The following is a 25,544-nucleotide window of genomic DNA, read 5'->3' as shown; positions in this document are numbered from 1 at the left end:
TTATGCTTGTCCAAGGTTCATCCAAGGGAAGTGAGATCCCAGAAGTCCAATAGTGGTCACTGTCTGGTTGCATGGCTCATGTGGCATAACAACTACATGCGAGTCCCGCAAGACCTGGCCCTGACAACGTTGGAACCGTGCCAGTATGAGAGGGGAATATATGTTATTTTAATTTTACAAGGTTGAACTAAATATTATTTAAAAAGGGGTTGTCTACTACACTTTGGCTGTACTGCCAACCAATTTAATATGAACATGGAGCCCCATGCAGTATCGTAGCTAACAGGGGAGCAGAGGGTGCGGTCACCCCGGGCACCTTGCTCTGAGGGGTCCACCTGGAGCTACTGCCACTGTTAACTTTATCGGTGAGCACAGCACACCGATGTAGCTAAGCTCCATGGTAGTGCAGGGAAACATGATCTCCCTGCACTTCCAGTGTCTATAGACCGGGGAAAGGGGGGATATAGGAACATATGCCCTCCAGGACACTGAATGCTGACAGTGTACTTGTAAGCTGCTTCTGTCAAACTGCAGACATTCCCACATTGCACGCTGTGTGGACTGTGTCTGCAGGAGAGACGTCACCTTGCAGGGCACCAACTTCTTCCCACCAGAGAGGAGCCGAACAGAGCACTGGATAGGGCTGTGAGGAGCTCAGACTGCTGCCTGCACCTGGGGCCCGGATGTGCCTGTGCAGTGAGGAGGTGACAGGATGCTGCTCCACTCCTGACAAGTCCTGATGGTTTATTTTCTTGCGTTTGATGTCTTGTATATGAGGCACAGTAGATTTATGGCTGCTGCTTGAACTTTCAAACAGATTGGTGCCCGTGTCAATTTAAATCGCCCGAGCATCACCCGATCTGTAAAAGACTTCAAGCAGCTGCCATAAATCTCATTGTGTCTCAGATAGAGGGACTGACAGAAGTAGTCAGTATCATGCACTGCACTGCCAGACATCACCCCGGCTGCAGAACAGCACAGATTAGAATTTGTCTCTTTGCCTCTCCATATACTTATATACTGTATGTATATGAATGTAAAAATATATAGTAGCAAAAAAATGAAGGCAGCACACCATTGACAAAATGAAAAAATAGCGTTTTAATAGCCCATTGGGGCTCAGCGACATTTCGGTTCTACTGAGAACCTTTTTCCAGGAGATCCAAAACGCTATTTTTTCGTTTTGTCTAAATGGTGTGCTGCCTTCATTTTTTGCTACTATATTGGGGATCGATATATGCTAGAAGGTTTGGTACCCGTATAGTATACTTTTTTTCTGTATAAACACAGTATATATATATACACAGTATATATATATATGTATATTATATATATACTGTATATATATATATATATATATATATATATATATATAAATACATTGTATATATTCTGCAGGACTAGTATCTACCATTATGAGGTCACCGTATGGCAGTAATATCAGTATTGGCCTTTGTATAGAGATTTTTTTCCAGGGTCATCTGCTAAGGTTCCCCAATACCCGCAACTAGAGTACGCCACCTGAGATGTAATCAGGGTTGCCAGATAGAGGCTCACTCAGATATTTCGCCAAACCTCCCCCCCCCCCGAGCTGAACTCCTAGCTATGTCTCTGCACTGATGCAACCTGTGCAGTCAGACAAGGGCCCAGGATGTAAGCCACATCTACCTCCAAAACAGGTGGAATCATGCATTATAATGAGCTATAGGACTGGAAAGGGTCCATATATTGTTCTTGCACAGGAGTCCTTTTATGTCTGCGTGGAGCCCTGTAGAAAAATATGAGTGCTGAGACCCTTACCAGTAAGTGCCTGATCACTTGTTCAGTATTTGGTCAGTATTTTGCATCAGTATTTGTAAGCCAAAACCAGGAGTCGGTGCGAAATGCAGAAGTGGTAACGTGTTTCTATTATACTTTTCCTCTGATTGTTCCACTCCTCTTTTTTTCTTACAAATACTGATGTAAAATACTGACCAAATACTGAACGTGTGAACGTGGCCATAGTCTAACCACTCAGAGACAACACAATGCTGATGTTATTAATTGATTATCCAATGATATCTGCAAAACTTTGTAAAATGGGAGCATATTTATCTTACCGGATAGAGCGTTTATGGTGGTCACAGGACAGCCATTTTCTTCTGACTGGAAAGAAAAAAAACAAACTCAACTTTTTCTAATTGAGTGCAATATATACCCTAAAACGTGTTGCAAAGTAGGACAGGTTCCTTACCTGCTTTATTCCATCAGAGTCACCTATGGTGGCAGGTATGGGATGAGCTGGATTCTCTGCTATGATATAATCTGCAGGACAACTGTTCTCTACTGGATAATTGGTTGTGATGGTCACTATAATAAAGATACCAAAGTACTAATTATTTTTACAGTTATTTTAAGCTTCTTAATAATCATGATTTATGGTTCTGTATTGTAAAATACATCAACATACTTTACTACTAGATGATGACTTATTTGCTTTTTAGATTGCAATTTATTTTGCATTGCATGTTATCTGTATGTGTTTCTGTAGGGGTGGGGGAGGTAAATTCTTAATTACATCTTTAATTATTCAGACAGAGATGCTTTAACCTTGTTATTACCAGGGTTTGAATGCAATAAGTGTGTAGATAGGTGCGTGTGCACATTTTCCTGCATCCGAAGATAAGCAAATAGCGCCCCCTACAGCAGCACACTGATTACTGAACTTCCACAGTGCACATACTGTATTTGCAGTAGAAAACTGATACAAAAATTACTTCTCCAAAGATCTATTATTACAGTGACACAAGGGGGCAGTGATGAAACATCTACAAGCTTGGGCACTGTAGAAGTAAAAAATAAAAATAACACTTGAGGTAGAAATACTGGGGAAGCGGAAATCAGAGTTTATGCAGCCATGTATGTTTTACTTGGAACGCTGCAGCATTTCAGAGAGAATATACCAGCCGGCCGGGGTGATGTGATGAGGACAACTGGTCCAAGAGAGATGTTCCCGACGGCTGCTCCTTGTTTTGCTCCCCTAGTTATACACATAGGGAGAGAGAGACCCGTTAATCTAAGGGAGCAGGACAGCGAGAAGATGCTGGAAACATGTCCCTATAACTAATTGGCCGTCTTTTTTCAAAGTATGTTTGAAAAGTATGCCTTGTTTGTCGGGTTGATGTACTACGGTGCACAGTAGCGCCCCCTCTTCCCTGGGTGGGGGAGGAGAACAGACGAGAGCTAACTTAGGAGATAAGGCAAGGGCATGGGCACTGGCATCTTCTCCATCTGAAGTATCCCGGGAAACAGGACGAGCTAGGGTGCCCCCTAATGTTAAGGACAGGGAAGGAGCCCCTGTTCTGGGGTCACCCGACAGCTGTGTCGTGACATGGTGTGCTGGTGTGTTTTGGATCATTTTCCTGCTGCATAACCCAAGTGCTCTTCAGCTTAAGGTCACAAACAGATGGCAGAACATTCTCCTTCAGGATTTTTTGGTTGACAGCTGAATTTATGGTTCCATTTACCACAGTCTTCCAGGTCCTGAAGCAGCAAAACAACCTCAGACTATCACAGTGACAGTACCACCACCAAATTTTACTGTTGGTATGATGTTCCTTTTCTGAAATGCTGTGTTACTTCTACGCTACATGTAATGGGGCATACACTTTCCAAAAAGCTCAAGTTTTGTCTCGTCAGTCCACAGAGCATTCCCTCAAAAGTCTTGGGAATCATGAAGACTTTTTCTTGCAAAACTGAAACAAGCCTTTATGGTCTTATTGCTCAGCAGTGTTTTTCGTCTTGGAACTCTGCCATTTGGATGATGTTGCGGGGTCTTTTGTGACCTCTTGGAGGAGTCGTCGCTGATCTCTTAGGGTAATTTTGGTCGGCCGGCCACTCTTAAAAGCGTTCACCACTGTTCCATGTTTTCGTCATTTGTGGATAATGTCTCTTTCTGTGGTTCGCTGGAGTTCAAAAGCTTTAGAAATGGCTTTACAACGTTTTCCAGACTGATAAATCTCAATTACTGTTTCTCATTTGTTCCAGAAATTCTTTGGATAGCGTCATGTCTAGCTTTTGAGGAACTTTTTGTCTAATTCACTTTGTCAGGCAGGTCCTATTTAAGTGATTTCTTGATTCATTGTGGCTGAGGTGTGGCAGTAATCAGGCCTGGGTGTGGCTAGGTAATTTGAACTCAGCTTCCCAAAGATGTGATAAACCACAGTTAATTTATGCTTTAATTGGAGGGTCAATCACTTTTTCACACAGTGGCCTGTAGTTTTGGATTTTCTTTCCCTTAATAATAAAGACCTTCATTTAAATAACTGCATTTTGTGTTATTTTTATCAAATATTTAAATTTGTTTGGTGATCTGAAACATTTAGTGACCAACATGCAAAAGAATAGAAAATCAGGAAGGAGGGCAAACACTTTTTCACACACATGAAAACCATTCCGTTAACTAGCTTGTTAAGCAGGCGAGTGAGTCGATCTACCACAACTGGTACACGAATTGTTTGTAAAGTGCCACGGCGTTATAGAGCAGCAGCTCGCCCACAGCTACCGTCCTGGGCACCTTACAACTGCACATGACACAACAAATCACTTCATTGTCCTTAAATTGCGATGCCAACATCAGTGATACAGTGCCTCTGTAGGAAGCGAGTATACACTGGTTTTGTTTACATTAGAGACTTATATTGATTTAGCTGGGGTGGTCCACTAGTTGACAAATCCTTTAATTTTCAATGTTATATGGCGGAGTTCAGGGAGCACATTCTAGTGTATGTGCTGTTGTCTAGTGTATGTACAGCCGTTCCCCAATTTGTAGACCTGCTCAGAGTAGCATTGGGTGAACACAAATCTAGGCCAGTGATGTATTTTAAGCGCTTTCAAAGCCTGGAGCAGTTAAAAGAAATTACAAAAGACAGAAAATCTACATAGCAAGTTAATTTTACATTATGTTGTTTCGTATTTCTATATTTCTCTGCCTTATTTGTGCATCATGAATGTTAAAGGGGCCCACTGAGACTCTTTCACCCGGGACCCATGAAAATCTGGAGCTGGCCCTGAATTAGAATACTGCAGTTGTATGGAAATGCTTAAATACTTTATGTAACATGTGGAATGAAGATAGGTGTGCATGTTACATGCAATTTAAAAAAATATTCACTTTTCTACTTGGTAAGGGTATTGAGGTATAGACACACCTTGATTCTCCCATTGTGTCTAAAAAAATAGAATCCCAACTTATACACACAGAGTTACTCACACTATTTTTGTGCCCACTTGGCTACTTAGTACAGACCTTGAACTGTTATATGATGATCTTACATGACAGTCCCCTATAAAATATTGTTCTGTCAGCAGGTCAAAACTGGACAGTTTTTTGTTGTGAATTCCGTTCTCGGACTCCCTCCTGTGGTCATGAATGGTACTTTGGTTAGTTCTGCTCTTGGACTCCCTCTGGTGGCTTTGAGCGGAACTGCTGGTCACTGAGATTGGCTTTCTCAGCTGCCCTCGTTTACTGCTATGCTGGCTTCCCTATTTAACTCCACTCAGATCGTTACTTCTTGCCAGCTGTCAATGTCTCAGTATTGGTTCAGATCTCTCTTGGACTTCTCTGAGGACCTGTCTACTCCAGCAGAAGCTAAGTCTTTGCTAGTTCATTTGTTGTTATTGCTTCCTGAATATATTTCTTAGTACTGCTATATTCTAGTCCAGCTTGCTATCATGATATTCCCTTGCTAGCTGGAAGCTCTGGGGGTGCAGAGTGGCACCTCCACACCGTGAGTCGGTGTGGAGGGTCTTTTGCATACTCTGCGTGGTTTTTTGTAGTTTTTTGTGCTGACCGCATAGTTCCCTTTTCTATCCTCTGACTATTTAGTGAAGTCTGGCCTCTTTTGCTAAAACCTGTTTCATTCCTGTGTTTGTGACTTTCCTCTTAACTCACAGTCAATATATGTGGGGGGCTGCCTTTACCTTTGGGGAATTTCTCTGAGGCAAGGTAAGGCTTCTATTTCTATCTTTAGGGGTAGTTAGCTCTTAGGCTGTGAAGATGCATCTAGGGAGAGTTAGGTACGCTCCACGGCTATTTCTAGTGTGTGTGATAGGAGTAGGGTTTGCGGTCAGCAGAGTTCCCACTTCCCCAGAGCTAGTCCCGATTTTGAGTTTACTCATCAGGTCATTCCGGGTGCTCCTAACCACCAGGTCCATAACAGTACAGCTGGCCCACAAAGTGTTAATGCATCTCAAAAGAGGGATAAGAGAAGTTCTGAACCCATTTTTTTTCTTTGCAGTGTGTTTTGTTTCTCTTTTCCCCTTAACCTCTGGGTGGTTCAGGACTCAGGTGTAGATATGGATATTCAACGTCTGTCCTCTTGTGTGGATCAACTCACTGCAAGGGTACAATGCATTCAAGATTATGTGGTTCAGAATCCGATGTTAGAGCCTAGAATTCCAATTCCTGATTTGTTATCTGGGGATAGATCTAAGTTTCTGAATTTCAAAAATAATTGTAGACTGTTTCTTGCTTTGAAACCCCGCTCCTCTGGTGACCCCATTCAGCAAGTAAAAATTATTATTTCTTTGTTGCGTGGCGACCCTCAAGACTGGGCATTCTCCCTTGCGCCAGGAGATCCTGCATTGCTTAATGTAGATGCGTTTTTTCTGGCGCTTGGATTGCTTTATGACGAACCGAATTCAGTGGATCAGGCAGAGAAGATCTTGCTAGCTTTGTGTCAGGGTCAGGATGAAGCGGAGGTATATTGTCAGAAGTTTAGAAAATGGTCTGTGCTTACTCAATGGAATGAGTGTGCCCTGGCAGCAATTTTTAGAAAGGGTCTTTCTGAAGCCCTTAAGGATGTTATGGTGGGGTTCCCCACGCCTGCTGGTCTGAATGAATCAATGTCCTTGGCCATTCAAATTGATCGGCGTTTGCGCGAGCGCAAGGTTGTGCACCATTTGGCGGTGTCCTCGGAGCAGAGACCTGAGCGTATGCAATGTGATAGAACTTTGACCAGAACTGAACGGCAAGAACACAGACGTCAGAATGGGCTGTGTTTTTACTGTGGTGACCCCACTCATGCTATCTCTGATTGTCCTAAGCGTACTAAGCGGTTCGCTAGGTCTGTCACCATTGGTACTGTACAGCCTAAATTTCTTTTGTCTGTTACTCTGATTTGCTCTTTGTCATCCTACTCGGTTATGGCATTTGTGGATTCAGGCGCTGCCCTGAATTTGATGGACTTGGAGTTTGCCAGGCGCTGTTGTTTTTTCTTGGAGCCTTTGCAGTATCCTATTCCTTTAAGGGGAATTGATGCCACGCCGTTGGCCAAGAATAAACCTCAGTACTGGACTCAGTTGACCATGTGCTTGGTTCCTGCACATCAGGAAGATATTCGCTTTTTGGTGTTACATAATATGCATGATGTGGTCGTGTTGGGTTTGCCATGGCTTCAGGTTCATAATCCAGTATTGGATTGGAAATCAATGTCTGTGTCTAGTTGGGGTTGTCAAGGGGTACATGGCGATGTTCCGTTGGTGTCAATTTCTTCTTCCACTCCTTCTGAAGTCCCTGAGTTTCTGTCGGATTACCAGGATGTATTTGATGAGCCCAAATCCAGTGTCCTACCCCCTCATAGGGATTGTGATTGTGCTATAAATTTGATTCCTGGTAGTAAGTTTCCTAAGGGGCGACTTTTCAATTTATCTGTGCCAGAGCACGCCGCTATGCGGAGTTATATAAAGGAGTCCTTGGAGAAAGGGCATATTCGCCCGTCTTCATCACCGTTGGGAGCAGGGTTCTTTTTTGTGGCCAAGAAGGATGGTTCTCTGAGACCCTGTATAGATTACCGCCTTCTCAATAAAATCACGGTCAAATTTCAGTACCCTTTGCCTCTGCTGTCTGATTTGTTTGCTCGGATTAAGGGGGCTAGTTGGTTCACCAAGATAGATCTTTGAGGGGCGTATAACCTTGTGCGTATTAAACAGGGCGATGAATGGAAAACAGCATTTAATACGCCCGAGGGCCATTTTGAGTACCTGGTGATGCCATTCGGGTTTTCTAATGCTCCATCTGTGTTTCAGTCCTTTATGCATGACATCTTCCGAAAGTATTTGGATAGATTCATTATTGTATATTTGGATGATATTTTGGTATTTTCGGATGATTGGGAGTCTCATGTGAAACAGGTCAGAATGGTATTCCAGGTCCTTCGTGCTAATTCCTTGTTTGTGAAGGGGTCTAAATGTCTCTTCGGAGTTCAGAAGGTTTCCTTTTTGGGCTTTATTTTTTCCCCTTCTACTATCGAGATGGATCCTGTTAAAGTTCAGGCCATTTATGATTGGACTCAACCTACATCTGTGAAGAGCCTTCAGAAATTCCTGGGCTTTGCTAATTTTTACCGTCGCTTCATCGCTAATTTTTCTAGTGTGGTTAAACCTTTGACTGATTTGACAAAGAAAGGTGCTGATGTGGTGAATTGGTCCTCTGCGGCCGTTGAGGCTTTTTAGGAGCTGAAACATCGTTTTTCTTCGGCCCCTGTGTTGCGTCAACCAGATGTTTCGCTCCCTTTTCAGGTCGAGGTTGATGCTTCTGAGATTGGAGCAGGGGCTGTTTTGTCTCAAAGAAGTTCTGATGGCTCTGTGATGAAGCCATGTGCCTTCTTTTCTAGAAAGTTTTCGCCTGCTGAGCGTAATTATGATGTTGGCAATCGGGAGCTGCTAGCTATGAAGTGGGCATTCGAGGAGTGGTGACATTGGCTTGAGGGAGCCAAGCACCGCGTGGTGGTCTTGACGGATCACAAAAATCTGACTTATCTCGAGTCTGCCAAGCGGTTGAATCCTAGACAGGCTCGATGGTCGCTGTTTTTCTCCCGTTTCGATTTTGTGGTCTCATACCTTCCAGGTTCTAAGAATGTGAAGGCGGATGCCCTTTCTAGGAGTTTTGTGCCTGATTCTCCGGGAGTCCCTGAGCCGGCTGGTATTCTCAAAGAGGGGGTAATTCTGTCTGCCATCTCCCCTGATTTGCGGCGGGTGCTGCAGGAGTTTCAGGCTGATAGACCTGACCGTTGTCCAGCGGAGAAACTGTTTGTCCCTGATAGATGGACTAGAAGAGTTATTTCTGAGGTTCATTGCTCGGTGTTGTCTGGTCATCCTGGGATTTTTGGTACCAGAGATTTGGTGGCTAGGTCCTTTTGGTGGCCTTCCTTGTCACGGGATGTGCTTCTTTTGTGCAGTCCTGTGGGACTTGTGCTCGGGCTAAGCCCTGCTGTTCTCGTGCCAGTGGGTTGCTTTTGCCCTTGCCAGTCCCGAAAAGGCCTTGGACGCATGTTTCCATGGATTTTATTTCAGATCTTCCTGTCTCTCAAAGGATGTCTGTCATCTGGGTGGTTTGTGATCGCTTTTCTAAGATGGTCCATTTGGTACCCTTGCCTAAATTACCTTCCTCCTCTGATTTGGTGCCATTATTTTTTCAACATGTGGTTCGTTTGCATGGTATTCCGGAGAACATTGTGTCGGACAGAGGTTCCCAGTTTGTCTCTAGGTTTTGGCGGTCCTTTTGTGCTAAGATGGGCATTGATTTGTCTTTTTCTTCGGCTTTCCATCCTCAGACAAATGGCCAAACCGAACGAACCAACCAGACTTTGGAAACCTATCTGAGATGCTTTGTTTCTGCTGATCAGGATGATTGGGTGACCTTCTTGCCATTGGCTGAGTTCGCCCTTAATAATCGGGCTAGTTCGGCTACTTTGGTTTCGCCTTTTTTTTGCAATTCTGGTTTTCATCCTCGTTTTTCTTCGGGGCAGGTTGAGCCTTCTGACTGTCCTGGTGTGGATTCTGTGGTGGACAGGTTGCAGCAAATTTGGACTCACGTAGTGGACAATCTGATGTTGTCCCAGGAGAAGGCTCAACGTTTCGCTAACCGCCGTCTTTGTGTTGGTCCTCGACTTGGGGATTTGGTTTGGTTGTCTTCTCGTTATGTTCCTATGAAGGTTTCTTCTCCTAAGTTTAAGCCTCGTTTCATTGGTCCTTATAAGATTTCTGAAATTCTCAACCCTGTGTCATTTCGTTTGGTCCTTCCAGCTTCTTTTGCCATCCATAATGTGTTCCATAGGTCGTTGTTGCGGAGGTACGTGGCGCCTATGGTTCCCTCCGTTGATCCTCCTGCTCCGGTGTTGGTTGAGGGGGAGTTGGAGTATGTGGTGGAAAAAATGTTGGATTCTCGTATTTCGAGATGGAAGCTTCAGTACCTGGTTAAGTGGAAGGGCTATGGTCAGGAGGATAATTCCTGGGTTGTTGCCTCCGATGTCCATGCTGCCGATTTAGTTCGTGCCTTTCATTTGGCTCGTCCTGATCGGCCTGGGGGCCCTGGTGAGGGTTCGGTGACCCCTCCTCAAGGGGGGGGTACTGTTGTGAATTCCATTCTCGGACTCCCTCCTGTGGTCATGAATGGTACTTTGGTTAGTTCTGCTCTTGGACTCCCTATGGTGGCTTCGAGTGGAACTGCTGGTCACTGAGATTGGCTTTCTCAGCTGCCCTCGTTTACTGCTATGCTGGCTTCCCTATTTAACTCCACTCAGATCGTTACTTCTTGCCAGCTGTCAATGTCTCAGTATTGGTTCAGATCTCACTTGGACTTCTCTGAGGACCTGTCTACTCCAGCAGAAGCTAAGTCTTTGCTAGTTCATTTGTTGTTATTGCTTCCTGAATATATTTCTTAGTATTGCTATATTCTAGTCCAGCTTGTTATCATGATATTCCCTTGCTAGCTGGAAGCTCTGGGGGTGCAGAGTGGCACCTCCACACCGTGAGTCAGTGTGGAGGGTCTTTTGCATACTCTGCGTGTTTTTTTGTAGTTTTTTGTGCTGACCGCATAGTTCCCTTTTCTATCCTCTGACTATTTAGTGAAGTCTGGCCTCTTTTGCTAAAACCTGTTTCATTCCTGTGTTTGTGGCTTTCCGCTTAACTCACGGTCAATATATGTGGGGGGCTGCCTTTACCTTTGGGGAATTTATCTGAGGCAAGGTAAGGCTTCTATTTCTATCTTTAGGGGTAGTTAGCTCTTAGGCTGTGAGGAGGCGTCTAGGGAGAGTTAGGTATGCTCCACGGCTATTTCTAGTGTGTGTGATAGGAGTAGGGTTTGCGGTCAGCAGAGTTCCCACTTCCCCAGAGCTAGTCCCGATTTTGAGTTTACTCATCAGGTCATTCTGGGTGCTCCTAACCACCAGGTCCATAACAGTTTTTGCTCTTTTTTGCTGATCCCGTGATTCCTATTTATTTAACTCCCCCATAGGGTTCCAGAGATATTAGCCTTTTAATCTTGTTTAGTTTTTTTTGTGTTTACCAAAAGACCATGGCTCACAGGATTCTCCAGGAGGTTTATTTAGGTCGCTCAGTATTATCACTCCTTAAGCAAAGCACCTTTGTAAAGACCATATGAAATAGCACTAAATGAAAAAAGCCCATATCTCTGGAACCGTATAGCAGATTTAAAAACAAACAAAACTTGGAGTACTGAAAGGGACATTGCAGTAATGAAATAAGAGCCAAAAATGGCCACTGACTTGACTTGATGGCAGGTCCTCTTTAAGGCTAGGTTCACATTGCGTTATAGGCAGTCCGTTAGATGGACTGCGTTAAACCGCGGCATAACGCGGTGTAGCGCAGTCCGTTAACGCCGCCATTAAGACCTATGTCGGACGCATCGCTAGCGCACACCCACAATGGGCGTGCGCTAGCGATGTGCTGTCATTGAGTGACGGACCCTGGGACGTGGGCTGCAGCGTTTCCGGGTCCGTCACCGCTAGCGCAGATAGAGCATCTGCTAGCTCTATCTGTGCTAGCGCCATCATATTTCGGCACTTGTGTTAACGCAGCTCGTTTAACGATGTGTTGAACGGGCTGCATTAACGCAATGTGAACCTAGCCTAAGCTGACAGGGATTTAACAATAGTGAGTACAATGGTTGCAGTTGCACCCGAGCCATGGAGTCCAAGGGGGGTGGTTGCAAAACTGTCTTTTACCCCACCACCATGGTCTTTTGGAATCCAGGAAGGTCTTTTGTAATTTTTTTTGCACTGGGACCCATAGCCTTCAACTTAGGCCACTGACTCATGTACTCAATTTAAGAAATAAGAAACAGAGACATCATAGCAAAACTTATTGTGGCCCCTGCACACCCACTGAGAGGTTAGAAAAAAATTTAGATTTTTTTATTAAAGGGAACCTGTCACCTGGATTTGGCGGGACCAGTTTTGGGTCATATGGGCGGGGTTTTCGGGTGTTTGATTCACCCTTTCCTTACCCGCAGGCTGCATGCTGGCCGCAATATTGGATTGAAGTTCATTCTCTGTCCTCCGGAGTACATGCCTGCACAAGGCAATATTGAAGGGTGAATCAAACACCTGAAAACCCCGCCCATATGACCCAAAACTGGTCCCACCAAATTCAGGTGACAGGTTCCCTTTAAGGGGCTTCTCTTCTACATCATTATTTTCACAAAAGTGTTGGGGACATGATTCCATGACTCTATTATGTAAGTATTACATGTTCTCCTCCTGCTCTTGTTAGTTCTGCTTTCCTCACAGCCCGCTCAACTCTCCTGTTCTCAATATAGCTGATGGTGAATGTGTAAGTGACAAAACCTGTACATCAGTCTCCTCCAATATAAAAAAACACTGTATATTGGAAAGCGCTTTTTCATTTGGAGGAGGTTGATGGACACATCTGGTCACATGCTCTTTCACTAGCATCCACTTTGAGAATAGAACAGCTATGCTGTGCCAAAGATCCCACTGATACCAACTTTGTTTGAATCTAATGATCCTGTTTAATACATAAAAGAATAGATGCACCTATTACCCTGTCTAATAACACATTGCCCAGCCAATCCCACTAGATCCTCATTTCCCTGACAGCCATATTGTAGCACGGCTCAGCTATGCTATGCATGCAGGGATGGCCATGATCTGAAGATCCCTTTGAAACAAAATTAAAATGTGTAATTTATAAATAGTAATGGATATTGCCCAAATAATGGGTCACTACATTCAAACCTATCAATGGTCACTTCATTCATACAAGTAAAAAATTCACATGTTGAGATCTATGTCTGTAAGAAAGTACACAGGAAGGCAGAGGGTGGAACCTGCAGCACCAAGAAGGAGCAGTGTGCCGCTGCGAAATGTAATTTTAGCGGATAAGAAAGGGACTGCTCTGTGAAGTTAGATGCACAGAGGGATGTAAGGAGATGAAAAGAGGCACAAAGGTAAAATAAATAAATTGTATGTTGGGCTTGTCCTGTATATTAATAATACTCATGCAGATATCGTGTTTTGAAAAAAATAAATATATTGCCACGGTGGGAATAACTATTAATGTATTATCCTATAGACTTCTGTCATCCCCAACACTGTTTACAGAAATGTCAATGGAGATTCTCCAAAGTTTGATATAAAAAAGTATTAAGTTGAGTACAAAATAGAGTCCCATCCCTGGAATAGAGGAATGTAAATCTAGATAGAAAGATTCACGTTATTACATTTTAACGTTACTACTACGTATAAGTTCATGCAAGTCTAAGTCACAGATGAAAGAACCTGGCTGCGTCTGTACATGTCTCTGGCAGCTCCTCCCATCCATCCCCTGGGCGTAAAGCAGAAAAATATGGCGTATTTCCAGACAGATGAAGGGGTTACGAATGATTATCAAACACTATTACTAATTAAATTTGTTTATTCCAACTTGCAAAGAAAATGTTCCATTAGAATTTATGTGCAGGTAAAAATCCTTTAATCTTCCGTGATATTAAGTGATTTGTACAAAGCTCCCGAAGATAAGTTCAATTCGAATCTGACATTTATAATGAGGTGAGCTATTATAGCTGGATATCCTGCCAACATTAATAATTTAGAACTAATTTATTTAACTACAAAATTATTTAGAATTTTTTTGTGGTGACGTTTCCTTATCCTGACTGTTCGATAATTGAACATCTGCTGGTGTTTCCTAAATCTCCATACTACACACCCTTAGCATATAATAACTCTATATATCATTTATTGGGAAAAGTTAGTTTATAAAGTGCTTTCTACAAATCCCTTAGGAGCATAACCTATACTCACCACCTTAAAGGGGTTGTTCGGCCTTAGGGTACAAGTCTACAGTCATTCTATGTGACTGCAGACTTATTAATCCTCACTGCATCCCGTGATGATTCTCCGCTGCCGGCGCTGGGCATGTGCCCGCAAGTATGTGATTTGCATACACGTGGTCACATGTCGACTAAATAGACATGGCCTTGTTGAATACAAGTGTGCTAAGCGAGGCCGGACAAGTCTAGTAGGAATGTGGCCGGAAGCATGCAAATCGCATACTTGTTGCGACATGACTGCTCGCTCCCATGGAATAATCACAGCGTGCAGTGTGCACACTGTGAGGATTCACAAGTCTGCAGTCACATAGAGTGCCTGAAGACTTGTACCCCTTTAATCCCTGCTAATCGCAGTTTTAATTCACCTTGTAAAAAAATGAAAATTCCCTAGTAAAAAATAAAAAATTTATAATTATAAAAAAATAATAAAAATTTGAATCACTTTCTTTATCCCATTAAAAATAAAGAAATGTAAAAAATTAAAATATTTGGTATCGCTGCATTAGTAAAAGTCTGATCTATCACTATTTACAATTCATTAACCCATGTGGAAAATACTGTAAAGAGAAAGAAAATTAAAAAAAGTCCAAATTGTGGATTTTCAGTCACCACACCTTCTTACAAAAATGCAATAAAAAAATTATTAAAAATCCCTCAGGCCCCATTATACCCAATATCAGACAATCCCACCTTTTTACCGGGGCTATCTTCCAATCGATTTCTGGGTAGAAGTAAATATCACCCTCTTCACGTTGCTTATGTACTATCTAACGCATCTTTAATACCCCTCAATGAGACATTTCGGGACTGCTCTATCCCTCCAAGAGCCGACTATGACTATAGACAGTTGCAACATTTCTATTCCCATGTTAGAAAAGATAGACGGCTCAATAGGGATCTTACAAATTTTGAAAAACTATGCCTGTCATCGTCTCCACCCTTGCGCTCCATCTCATTGCTCTATAAACACCTAATAGCCCATACTACAACTGTCAGACGATCCTATTGCGATGCATGGGAAAGAGAGCTGGGCAAATCTTTTGAAGACTCACAATGGGCTAAATGTTTACAATCTGCTCACAAAACATCAATTGCAACCAAAGCTCAAGAGACCTCCTTTAAGATAATCTCCAGAAGGTACCGGGTCCCCGTATTACTTCATAAGTGGTTTCCCACAGTATAAGATAGATGCTGGAGATGTGGAGTAGAAGAGGGGACGATGACATACATTTGGTGGAGCTGTCCCATAATAAGAGGTTTCTGGTCTCCGGTAATTCAGACTATTAAAAAAATGACAAGTCTCTCTGAGCCCAATTCTCCTGAAAGCTTACAGCCTGCACTGGCCCAGCTGCTTCCTCACCAACACCGGAGCTGCTGCAACCCTCAACCTATTGTCTCCTTCCCCACCATCCTGTAGAATGAAAGCCCGCAAGTTCAGGGTCCTCGCCCCTCTGTATCAGTCTGTCATTGTTAGTTTGTTTACTGTGATATCTGTAATTTGTACGTAACCCCTTCTCATGTACAGCATCATGGAATCAATGGTGCTATATACATAAATAATAATAATAATCTCTTTTGCTCTTTATGATCCCATCTAGTTTCACTAGATACAACAGGTCTTTAATAAGCTACCTTATGCAGGCTGCTAAGAATATCATTCCTCGTCACTGGAAAAGTGCTTCTGCACCTACTCTGGAGGAGTGGTTCTGTGAAATAGCCCTTCTAGATAGGATGGAACATTTGATTGCCCAATCTCCCACTGACTGTGATAGATACTATGAGACTTGGAGAGACTGGATTGAATTTCAAGAATCCAAGAATCCGATGCCTACCGTCTTACATCAGACTGATGTGACCCACCCTTTTCTCCGGTACGTTTCTTCTCTGTCCGGATTGTTCGCGCTTGGCTACGCTATGTATGGTTTCCATTGGATTTCAGTAACTTCATAATTGTATTACTGATGGCCTAAAATTTTCCTTTCCCTTTATTTTTCTTCCTATAACTTGATGTTTTATTGGACGTTATGCTTATATTCTATGACATATTGATGCTGATATCGTAGCTATAGGGTTTTCTATTTTTAGTACACTGTAACATAAAATTGATGGTGTCATTCAAAACTACAACCTGTCCTACAAGAAAAACAAGCTCTATGGCTGTATGGAAGGAAAATAAAAATTAATTATGGCTCTTGGAATAGGGGCAGGAAAAAAGAAAAAAATGCAAACCCAAAAATGAAAATGGGCTGTAGAAGTAAGGCTGGGTTCACACTGCGTTGAACCAGTCCGTTAGATGGACTATGTTACACCGCGGCATAAACGCGGTGTAACGTAGTCTGTAACGCCGCCATTAAGTTCTATGTCGGGCGCATCATTAGCGCACGCCAACAATGGGCATGCGCTAGCCATGTGCCGCCATTGAGTGACGGACCCTGAGACGCAGGCTGCAGCGTTTCCGGGTCCGTCACTGCTAGCGCAGATAGAGCTAGCAGATGCTCTATCTAGTCCATGAGCCGGGCCAGATATCGGTACCACCCGGAGTGACTAATTTTCTTTGGTATTTTTAGGTAGATGCATGTCTGTAGTTTATTTTTTGATATGATAGCCCTTACATATACGTAGCTTATTAACCCCTTCAGCCCTAGGCCTATTTGTACCCAAGTGCCTAAGCCAATCTGACCTGTGCCACTTCATGGGCTAATAACTTTGGAACGCTTTCACCTATCCAAGCCATTCTGAGATTGTTTTCTCGTGACATATTGTACTTCACGTCAGTGCTAAATGGGAGTCAATATATTTTACCTTTCTATATAAAAAAATGCTAAATATTCGGAAATTTTGGAAAAATCGGCAATTTTTTAACTTTGAAATTCTCTGCTTTTTACAAAAATACTGATACCCCCCATAATAGTTATTAATTTACACTCCCCACATGTTTACTTCATATTGGCATCATTTTGAAAATGAAACCTTATTGTTTTACGACGTAATAGGGCTTATAGTTTTATGCGCAATTTTTCACATTTACAGCAAAACCCACTTTTCAAAGGACCAAGTCACTTCTGAAGTCACTTTAAGGGGCTTACATAACAGAAACCACCCATAAATTACCCCATTTTGCAAACTACACCCCTCAAGCTGTTCAAAACTCATTTTTAAAAACTGTTAACCCTTTAGGTGTTCCACAGGAATTTTAGCATGAGCCAAGAACCAAATATGACGATATCGGTACCACCCGGAGTGACTAGATGTAGTATTTGTAACAAAATTTAATCCAAGTTATGTAAATACACACTGAACATGTCATGTGCATATATATATATATATATATATATATATATATATATATATATATATATATATATATATGTTACTCCATAATATCTTCAACATCGGACTCTGAATCTGACTGTTGTTCTACTGGCTCGTCTTCAGTACCCTTGTTCTGGCATGTCTGTAATCTGCACATGTCTGTGCACTTCAGGCCATTGCTGAGGCAAGTACACTGAGGAAGTTCACATGACCGCACACACTTGCAGGACAGTAGCTGTATAATAGCTTCTGGTGCTGGTGCCCCTTGCATCCACTTGACAACAAGCTTTCCGTCGTTATCTATCATCCAACCGCAGTCTGTTGGGTTTGCAACCCATGGCTGGCTCTGCAGACTTCTCCTCCAGATCGCAGCCTGGTAGTTTGCACGCAGTGCATGCATGAAAAGGCAGTCCTGGCAAGGAGGGAGTTGACTTGACTCTACCACTCCACGTCTGGCACAGAACAGCTGATAACGGAGCCTGTTTACCTCAGTTGTTTGGGTAGTTGGCAGGTACATGTGGCAGGTGATTTCCTGTAACTTCTCAAAAAGTTCGGTAGACACTTCCCATGAACGACCAACTTCCTGAAAGGCATCCTGGTATGTCTTGTTCATCTTCAACTGCTTGAGTGTCGTCATCTTCCCACGGCCAGCGAATGCACTGACGGTGTCACAGCCTGTAAATGCATGCATACCAATCAATGAATCACATACGCTGCCTCCCAATGTTCGGCTCAGAGTGGTGATATCCAGGAATCTTGTCCGGTTCTGTGTACCGCATTTCTGGAACAGGTGGGATGGGATTTTGTGGCACATGCCCAGACACAGGACCATGACATCAGTATCCTCCGAAGTGATGATGACCGACTTGTAACCAGATTCTGCTGCATGAAGAGCATGGAGAAGGAGGCGTGTGTCTGCTTCTTCTTGATTTGACTTAAGGTCAGCAGCCTCTTCCCACTGTTCTTTGGTGATCTTAAAGCAGAGCTGCTCACATGTGACATACAGCTCCTTCTCCTCAAGCTTCTCCCTGTGGTGTTTCGCCTTCCATTCTTCTACCAGAAACTTTATGAGACTTGCCTTGTTGGAGGAACTACTTAGAAGCTTTTTCCACTGCTGGATGTTGTGCCCATGTTGAATGTTCTTGAAATGGATCCCTGTGCCTTCATATCTGTTGACTCTTTCTGTATCTTTGATGGATGTCTCCTTGTAGACGTCAAAGACAATATCAATGCGCTTGCTCTTAGCACCCTCATGGATAGCGCGACTCATTGCTGTGCCTGCTAGCTGGCCAAATGTTGCATTGTTTCCCTTCAGTTTCTGAACCAGGCTCATCCCATCAATGATGGTTACAGAGGGCTCGGGGATCACTTCTGCAGGACGAGCATTCCTCTCCAACTCCCTTGCGAGGGCAGCCTTGTTGGTCTTGCGGATAGACCCATCACCATTGGCAAGTGCCCATGGCAATGGACCCAGGGGATGAGTCAAGACATCACTCATTTGTAGCTTTCTGTTCTCAGCTACAAGTATCATCTGGCCAAATAGGTTTCTGTCAGCCTTCAAAATTACCTCCTTGCCAAGACCTTGTCTGCGTGTCTTCATTTGGATGTTAGAGAACGTTTTAAGTTTGTTCTTCGTCATCTTGTCATGAAACAATGTAGTTGGCTTATCGGTACCCAAACGCTCATCCTTGAATGTTTGATATGCATCCTCTCCTATACTGTATGCCCCTTGAAGGTCTTTGGCTACATCTGGTGGTGCTACAGTCGCTGTTGACAAACTGATAAGTTCACCATTATGCTCTTTGTTGAAGGGGTTCACCCAACCTGTCTCCAGCAGTTGAACGAAAGATTGGACATCGGCTTCATCTCTTCTAATCCTAGACACCTGTAGGTCTGAATGGCTGAAGTCAGTATATTGTTGGCCTACCAGGGCCCTCAGCTGCCTCAAGTACATACTGCGGTACTCTGATGTCAGGTAGAACCTGGAAACAGCTCCAACTTTGAGGCTGAAGCCTTTTGTGCCCCCTGGTGTCTGGGTGTCTTTGTTGATTGTCTCTTCAATGGTCTGGTCCACAGGAATTCGTCCAAAAGGATTCTTGCTACCGATCTGGACCGAAAAGCCACCTTGCATGAAGTATTCATGGACCTCTGGGTGTTCTATGGGCAGCCGAGACATTGTGGCATAGTAATAGGTTAGGTATCGGGCATAGTTGACCTTGTCATAGGCAAAACACCATGGTATCATCTGTCGGATTGCTCCTAGGTGAAGCATCCAGTTGCCTTCTCTTGAAGCTCGAACCAGGGCCAGCATGGTCTCGACCATGTCCAAGTATGACATCCAGAATGCTGAGAGTTGTTCATTTCTGAGGGTCTCAAGATAAACTTGAAAGAGCTTCAGGGTAAGTGTGCAAGATTCATTATCCAAGAGCTTTTCGAAGGATCCCTGCGACACACTGATGCGAAAGTTTGTGATGTTCTTCAGTGTTTCATCCAGATGGTGAAGGTCCCTTGCATGGTTTTCTTCTAGCCATGGAAGGAAGTTTTTCCATGCAAGCCTCATAAGTGCTTCATAGACCAGCTTGTGTAGTCTCACTGCTCTGTTGTACCTCCGGCCGTCCATCACTCCAGACACTGATCCTTCAGCGATTACACCGGATTCAACACACAGATCTCTAAGGCCTGCATCCTGAAATCTGTTCCCTATGATAGAGAGGAGATTACAGATTGTGTGGAAGACACCCATTCTAATTATAATGTTCTTGAACTTCTCCTGTTTCCAGATAACCTCGGCAGCTTTGGCATAGAGTGCTTGATCAAACACACACACAATTCTGTTAAGCTTCAGGGTCTGCATGATGGCATGTGTTTGCTCCAAGACTTCATTCACAGTGGACATGGCTGTTGCAGGAGCATTGATAGTGGGCAGGTAGCTTACAGTGTCCTGGGCCACTACAATGTCGCTGCGGATTTTTATGTTGAACCCAGTCCAACTGCTGGTGGTCTGATCCTCATGGTCTGACATTCTAGCCAGAAGCCAGATATGGTTTTTGGTTTTTGAATCCTGGACCTCCTTGGTAGTGTTAACATTCGAAGTCTCAATCCTGGGTGGCTCTCCCCGCTGCCCAACATTGTATATCGGTAGCATTAATTCTGTCAGAGTTATGCTTCTTTTCTTCGACTTGGTTACATCTGGCAGGACTTTCTTTGTCACAGAGCATGCAACATTGGACTGAACAGCAATGCCATTGACTCTATGAGATGTACCTGCTCCACTTAGTGTCTCCTCAAGTCTGTCAATGTTATCCCAGGCCAGGGTTGTGAACACACCTGGGTAGATACTTGCTGGCATTGGGATGTCATCCTTTGAACATTCCAACTTCTGGATACAAAGGGCTGTATCGATCTCCTCAGCCATTGAATATGACACACAGTGGCCAAGACGATTCAGAGTTCGAATCAGTTCTGTATTGCCGGTCAAAGACTTAACTGCAAAGGATAGCAGTACGTGCTTTGGTGTACACAGAACGTGTATGTGTCAGTGTGTGTGCGTGTGTTGGGGCACCTCAGGGTGTCTTCAAATGTGACATAGCCCCCTAGATTTCTTCCAGTAAAATTTGCACTCCAAAAGTCATTTGGCGCTCCTTCCCTTCCGAGGCCTGCCGTTCCCCAATACTGCAGTGTACGACAACATATCGGGTGTTGTTGTGTTCGGGAGAGATTGGTGAACAAATAGTGGGGTGCATTTTTTGCTGGTACACCTCTTAAAAATAAAAAAATGAGCCTAAAATGACACCTTCATGTAAAAAATGCACTTTTTCCATTTTCTCAACCAAGTGTTTCCAACTACTGTGAAACACTGGTTGGGTCAAAGTGGTCACTATACCCCCTAAAAGATTCCTTGGGGGTGTAGTTTCCAAAATAGGGTCACTTTTTGGGGTTTCCACTGTGGGGGTACCTCAGGCAGCCTTCAAATGTGACATGGCCCCCTAGATTTCTTCCAGTGAATCCGCCACCCAAAAACCACATAGCGCTCCTTCCGTGTTGAGCTGTGCTGTGTGCCCATACTTTAGTTTACGAGTACATGTGGGGTGTTTCTATAAACTGCAGAATTAGGGTAACCAAGTTTGGGTTTGCCGTTAACCCTTGCTAGGTTGCAGGTAAAATTGGATTACAATGTAATATCTGGAAAAAAAATGAAATTTTGAAATTTCGCCTTCATTCTGCTAAAATTCCTGTGGAACACCTAAAGGGTTAACAGTTTTTAAAAATGAGTTTTGAACAGCTTGAGGGGTGTAGTTTGCAAAATGGGGTAATTTATGGGTGGTTTCTGTTATGTAAGCCCCTTAAAGTGACTTCAGAAGTGACTTGGTCCTTTGAAAAGTGGGTTTTGCTGTAAATGTGAAAAATTGCGCATAAAACTATAAGCCCTATTACGTCGTAAAACAATAAGGTTTCATTTTCAAAATGATGCCAATATGAAGTAAACATGTGGGGAGTGTAAATTAATAACTATTATGGGGGGTATCAGTATTTTTGTAAAAAGCAGAGAATTTCAAAGTTAAAAAATTGCCGATTTTTCCAAAATTTCCGAATATTTAGCATTTTTTTATATAGAAAGGTAAAATATATTGACTCCCATTTAGCACTGACGTGAAGTACAATATGTCACGAGAAAACAATCTCAGAATGGCTTGGATAGGTGAAAGCGTTCCAAAGTTATTAGCCCATGAAGTGGCACAGGTCAGATTGGCTTAGGCACTTGGGTACAAATAGGCCTAGGGCTGAAGGGGTTAATAAGCTACGTATATGTAAGGGCTATCATATCAAAAAATAAACTACAGACATGCATCTACCTAAAAATACCAAAGAGAATTAGTCACTCCGCTTGGTACCGATATCGTCAAATTTGGTTCTTGGCTCATGGACTAATCTGCGCTAGCGATGGTGACAAGTCGGCACTTGCGTTACAGCAGCCCGTTTAACGTATGTGTTGAACGGGCTGCTGTAACGCAGTGTGAACCCAGCCTAAGGGGTTAAATGTTGTGCTTAATGGATCCAATACTTAGTTCATCCTGTTAAAAGGTAGCGCAGAGTATGCTGCAAATCTAAAGCAAGTCCTTGGTGTTTTATTTGTCAATGGGAAATTGTGAACGCTGATTTCAATATATTTGGACACACTATACATTATGCATTGGTTATATCCTGAGAATGTCTTATTTTCAACAATGAGACGAGATACAATTCTCTATATAAGACTTTTATACTGTATATTGCCTTTTTGACATTGGTTATGTAAGCTCACAATGGCCTTGTGTGGCGTTCATGACAGATTTTACCTTATGTTTCTGCAGCGCCCCAGAGTCCTGGTCGTTGCAGTACTGTTGCTCCGCCGCTAAGGGGGGCTACGGTACGTCTGATGGCACTGAAGGAGTTCATCTGACCAGGTATCACAGGCACCAATACACTTCACATTCTGGCCTCCAGGGGGAGCTAAGGGTTCTATTTATTAGGCCACTCCTCACAATCTGGTAAAACTGGGGGTTAGGCAGGAAGTTAGAGAGAAAGCTGACTGGGTTGGAACCAGGCAACACCTTGTGGCAGAGGGTGTTGTAGGGGAAGATTCGGAGGGGTCCCTGTCAGGGGTGGGATCCTGACAGAGGCCTAGCAACCAGAGAGAACGTTACGGGACCGCGCCTGCACGATATAGCGGCGGTACCCCAAGAAAGGACAAGAAGCGAGGTTTATTGTGCTGAGTGAGAAACGAAATCAATGCAACAAGGAGAATACCAGTAGGAGTCGTGCTGTAAGACGAGGCAACATCCTATTGAGACGCATAACCGGTGGCCGGAACGCCGAGGAAGTATAGAGCTCCAAGCCAAACTTCAAACCTACGGCAGGACAGTCAGTTACAGGCGGGCTGTCTCACACAGACCCAGGAAGACACAGGGGGGTAACAACAGGAGTGGGGCGACGCTGGAGTCCCGGAAGAGCTCCGAGCCTCCCCGTCATACGGGTGCGTCCTAACCGTAAGATCAGGGGGACGTAGAGGGAGAACATCAGAACCGAGTTGTGAGGGAACACGAGAAACAGACACAACAGTTGTGGGTACTATCCCGTAAGCACAGCAGGGGAGGACCACAACACACAAGCGCAGGAAGGTAGGCACAGATTTCCACCTGCAAAGGGAACTCTGGAGGTGCCATCGGACCGGCCGGACTTGTGCAGCCCGGTTAACCGTATTCCGGATTGAGGACCCAGAAGCCTTCAGTAAAGAGGTAAAGAGACTGCAACCTGGTGTCCTCGTTATTGACCGCGACCGGCACTACACCGCACCATAACATTAGCACCATACCACCACCTTTCATTGTGCGCCCCTCAGCAGGGTCACGGACCGGGTCTAGCCACCGTGACAACCCCAGAGCAGAGACTCAGAGGCCCGGTACCGGGTACCCCTCGGCCCTGCGACAGTGGGGGCGCTGCATTTCAGCAACACATATGGCCGGAACATGATGTCAACACATCATCACCCCTGGCAATATATCATATTTCATGGAAAGTCCATTCCACAATGTTCTACAATTACGCAGTGAAAGAATGTCACCTTACGGTCATTCATTTTCCAGCAAGAAAATAGTCTTCAATTAATTTGTGTAACCTTATTTGCAATATACACACGTGTTCAAAATTGTTGGTACCCCTCGTTTAATGACAGAAAAACCTACAATGATCACAGAAATAACTTGAATCTGACAAAAGTAATAATAAATTAAAAATCTAAAAAAATGAACAAATGAAAGTCAAACATTGCTTTTCAACCATGCTTCCCCTGATTTAAAAAATAAATAAATAAAACTCATGAAATAGGCCTGCACTGAATTGATGGTACCCCTGAAAATAGTGTGATAAAAGGGACATTAAGTCAAGGTGTCTACAATATTGGAATCAGTGAGTGGGCCTGTATATAGGGCTACAGATACTCACTGTGCTGTTTGGTGACATGGTGTGCATCACACTCATCATGGACCAGAGGAAGCGAAGGAAAGAGTTGTCTCAGGAGATTAGAAAGAAAACTATAGATAAACGTGTTAAAGGTAAAAGTTATAAGACCATCTCCAAGCAGCTTGATGTTCCTGTGACTACAGTTGCACATATTCAGAAATTTAAGATCCATGGGACTGTAGCCAACCTCCCTGGACGTGTTCGCAGGAGGAAAATTGTTTTTTTTGTTAAGTATATAATTCCACATGTGTTAATTCATAGTTTTGATGCCTTCAGTGTGAATGTAGAAAAATCTTTAAATGAGAAGGTGTGTCCAAACTTTTGGTCTGTACTGTATGTGATTCTTCAGATTTTGCATTAGTCTTTTCCTGATAAAGAGACCTGCGTAGTCTTGAAAGCTTTCAATTTGTTACCATCTTTTCAGTTAGCCTTTAAAAGGTATCAACCACTGAGGACTCTCACGTCTAAATATTTTTCTATCTACTGGCTAACACGGTACAAAGATATATACACTGCTCAAAAAAATAAAGGGAACACTTAAACAACGGAATATAACTCCAAGTAAATCAAACGTCTGTGAAATCAAACTGTCCACTTAGGAAGCAACACTGTTTGATAATCAATTTCACATGCTGTTGTGCAAATGGAATAGAAAACAGATCGAAATTATTGGCAATTATCAAGAGACACTCAATAAAGGAGTGGTTCTGCAGGTGGGGACCACAGACCACATGTCAGTACCAATGCTTTCTGGCTGATATTTTGGTCACTTTTGAATGTTGATTGTGCATTCACACTCGTGGTAGCATGAGACGGACTCTACAACCCACACAAGTGGCTCAGGTACTGCAGCTCATCCAGGATGGCACATCAATTAAAGCTGTGGCAAGAAGGTTTGCTGTGTCTGTCAGCGTAGTGTCCAGAGGCTGGAGGCACTACCAGGCCAGTACACCAGGAGACGTGAGGGGGGCTGTAGGAGGGCAACAACCCATCAGCAGGACCGCTACCTCAGCCTTTTTTGCAAAGAGGAACAGGAGGAGCACTGCCAGAGCCAAGCAAAATTACCTCCAGCAGGCCACAAATGTGCATGTGTCTGCAC

At 43.6% G+C, this 25,544-nt stretch overlaps 1 protein-coding gene across 1 annotated transcript in view; it reads right to left on the bottom strand.

Annotated features, from left to right (window-relative positions):
- EDARADD (EDAR associated via death domain) overlaps positions 1-25,544 on the bottom strand; it is a 47,718-nt gene that overhangs the window by 5,839 nt on the left and 16,335 nt on the right. The window contains exons 3-4 of the mRNA XM_077281456.1: positions 2,234-2,349; positions 2,100-2,145 (exon numbers count right to left, since the gene is read on the bottom strand). Coding sequence (XP_077137571.1) covers positions 2,100-2,145; positions 2,234-2,349 — 162 coding nt within the window. The remainder of the gene's footprint in view (positions 1-2,099; positions 2,146-2,233; positions 2,350-25,544) is intronic.

The sequence above is a fragment of the Ranitomeya variabilis genome, chromosome 2 (genome assembly GCF_051348905.1).
Source record: "Ranitomeya variabilis isolate aRanVar5 chromosome 2, aRanVar5.hap1, whole genome shotgun sequence".
NCBI classification, from domain to species: Eukaryota; Metazoa; Chordata; class Amphibia; order Anura; family Dendrobatidae; genus Ranitomeya; species Ranitomeya variabilis.
Note: the sequence above shows the minus strand (reverse complement) of the source record. Positions and strands in the feature narration are given on the sequence as shown.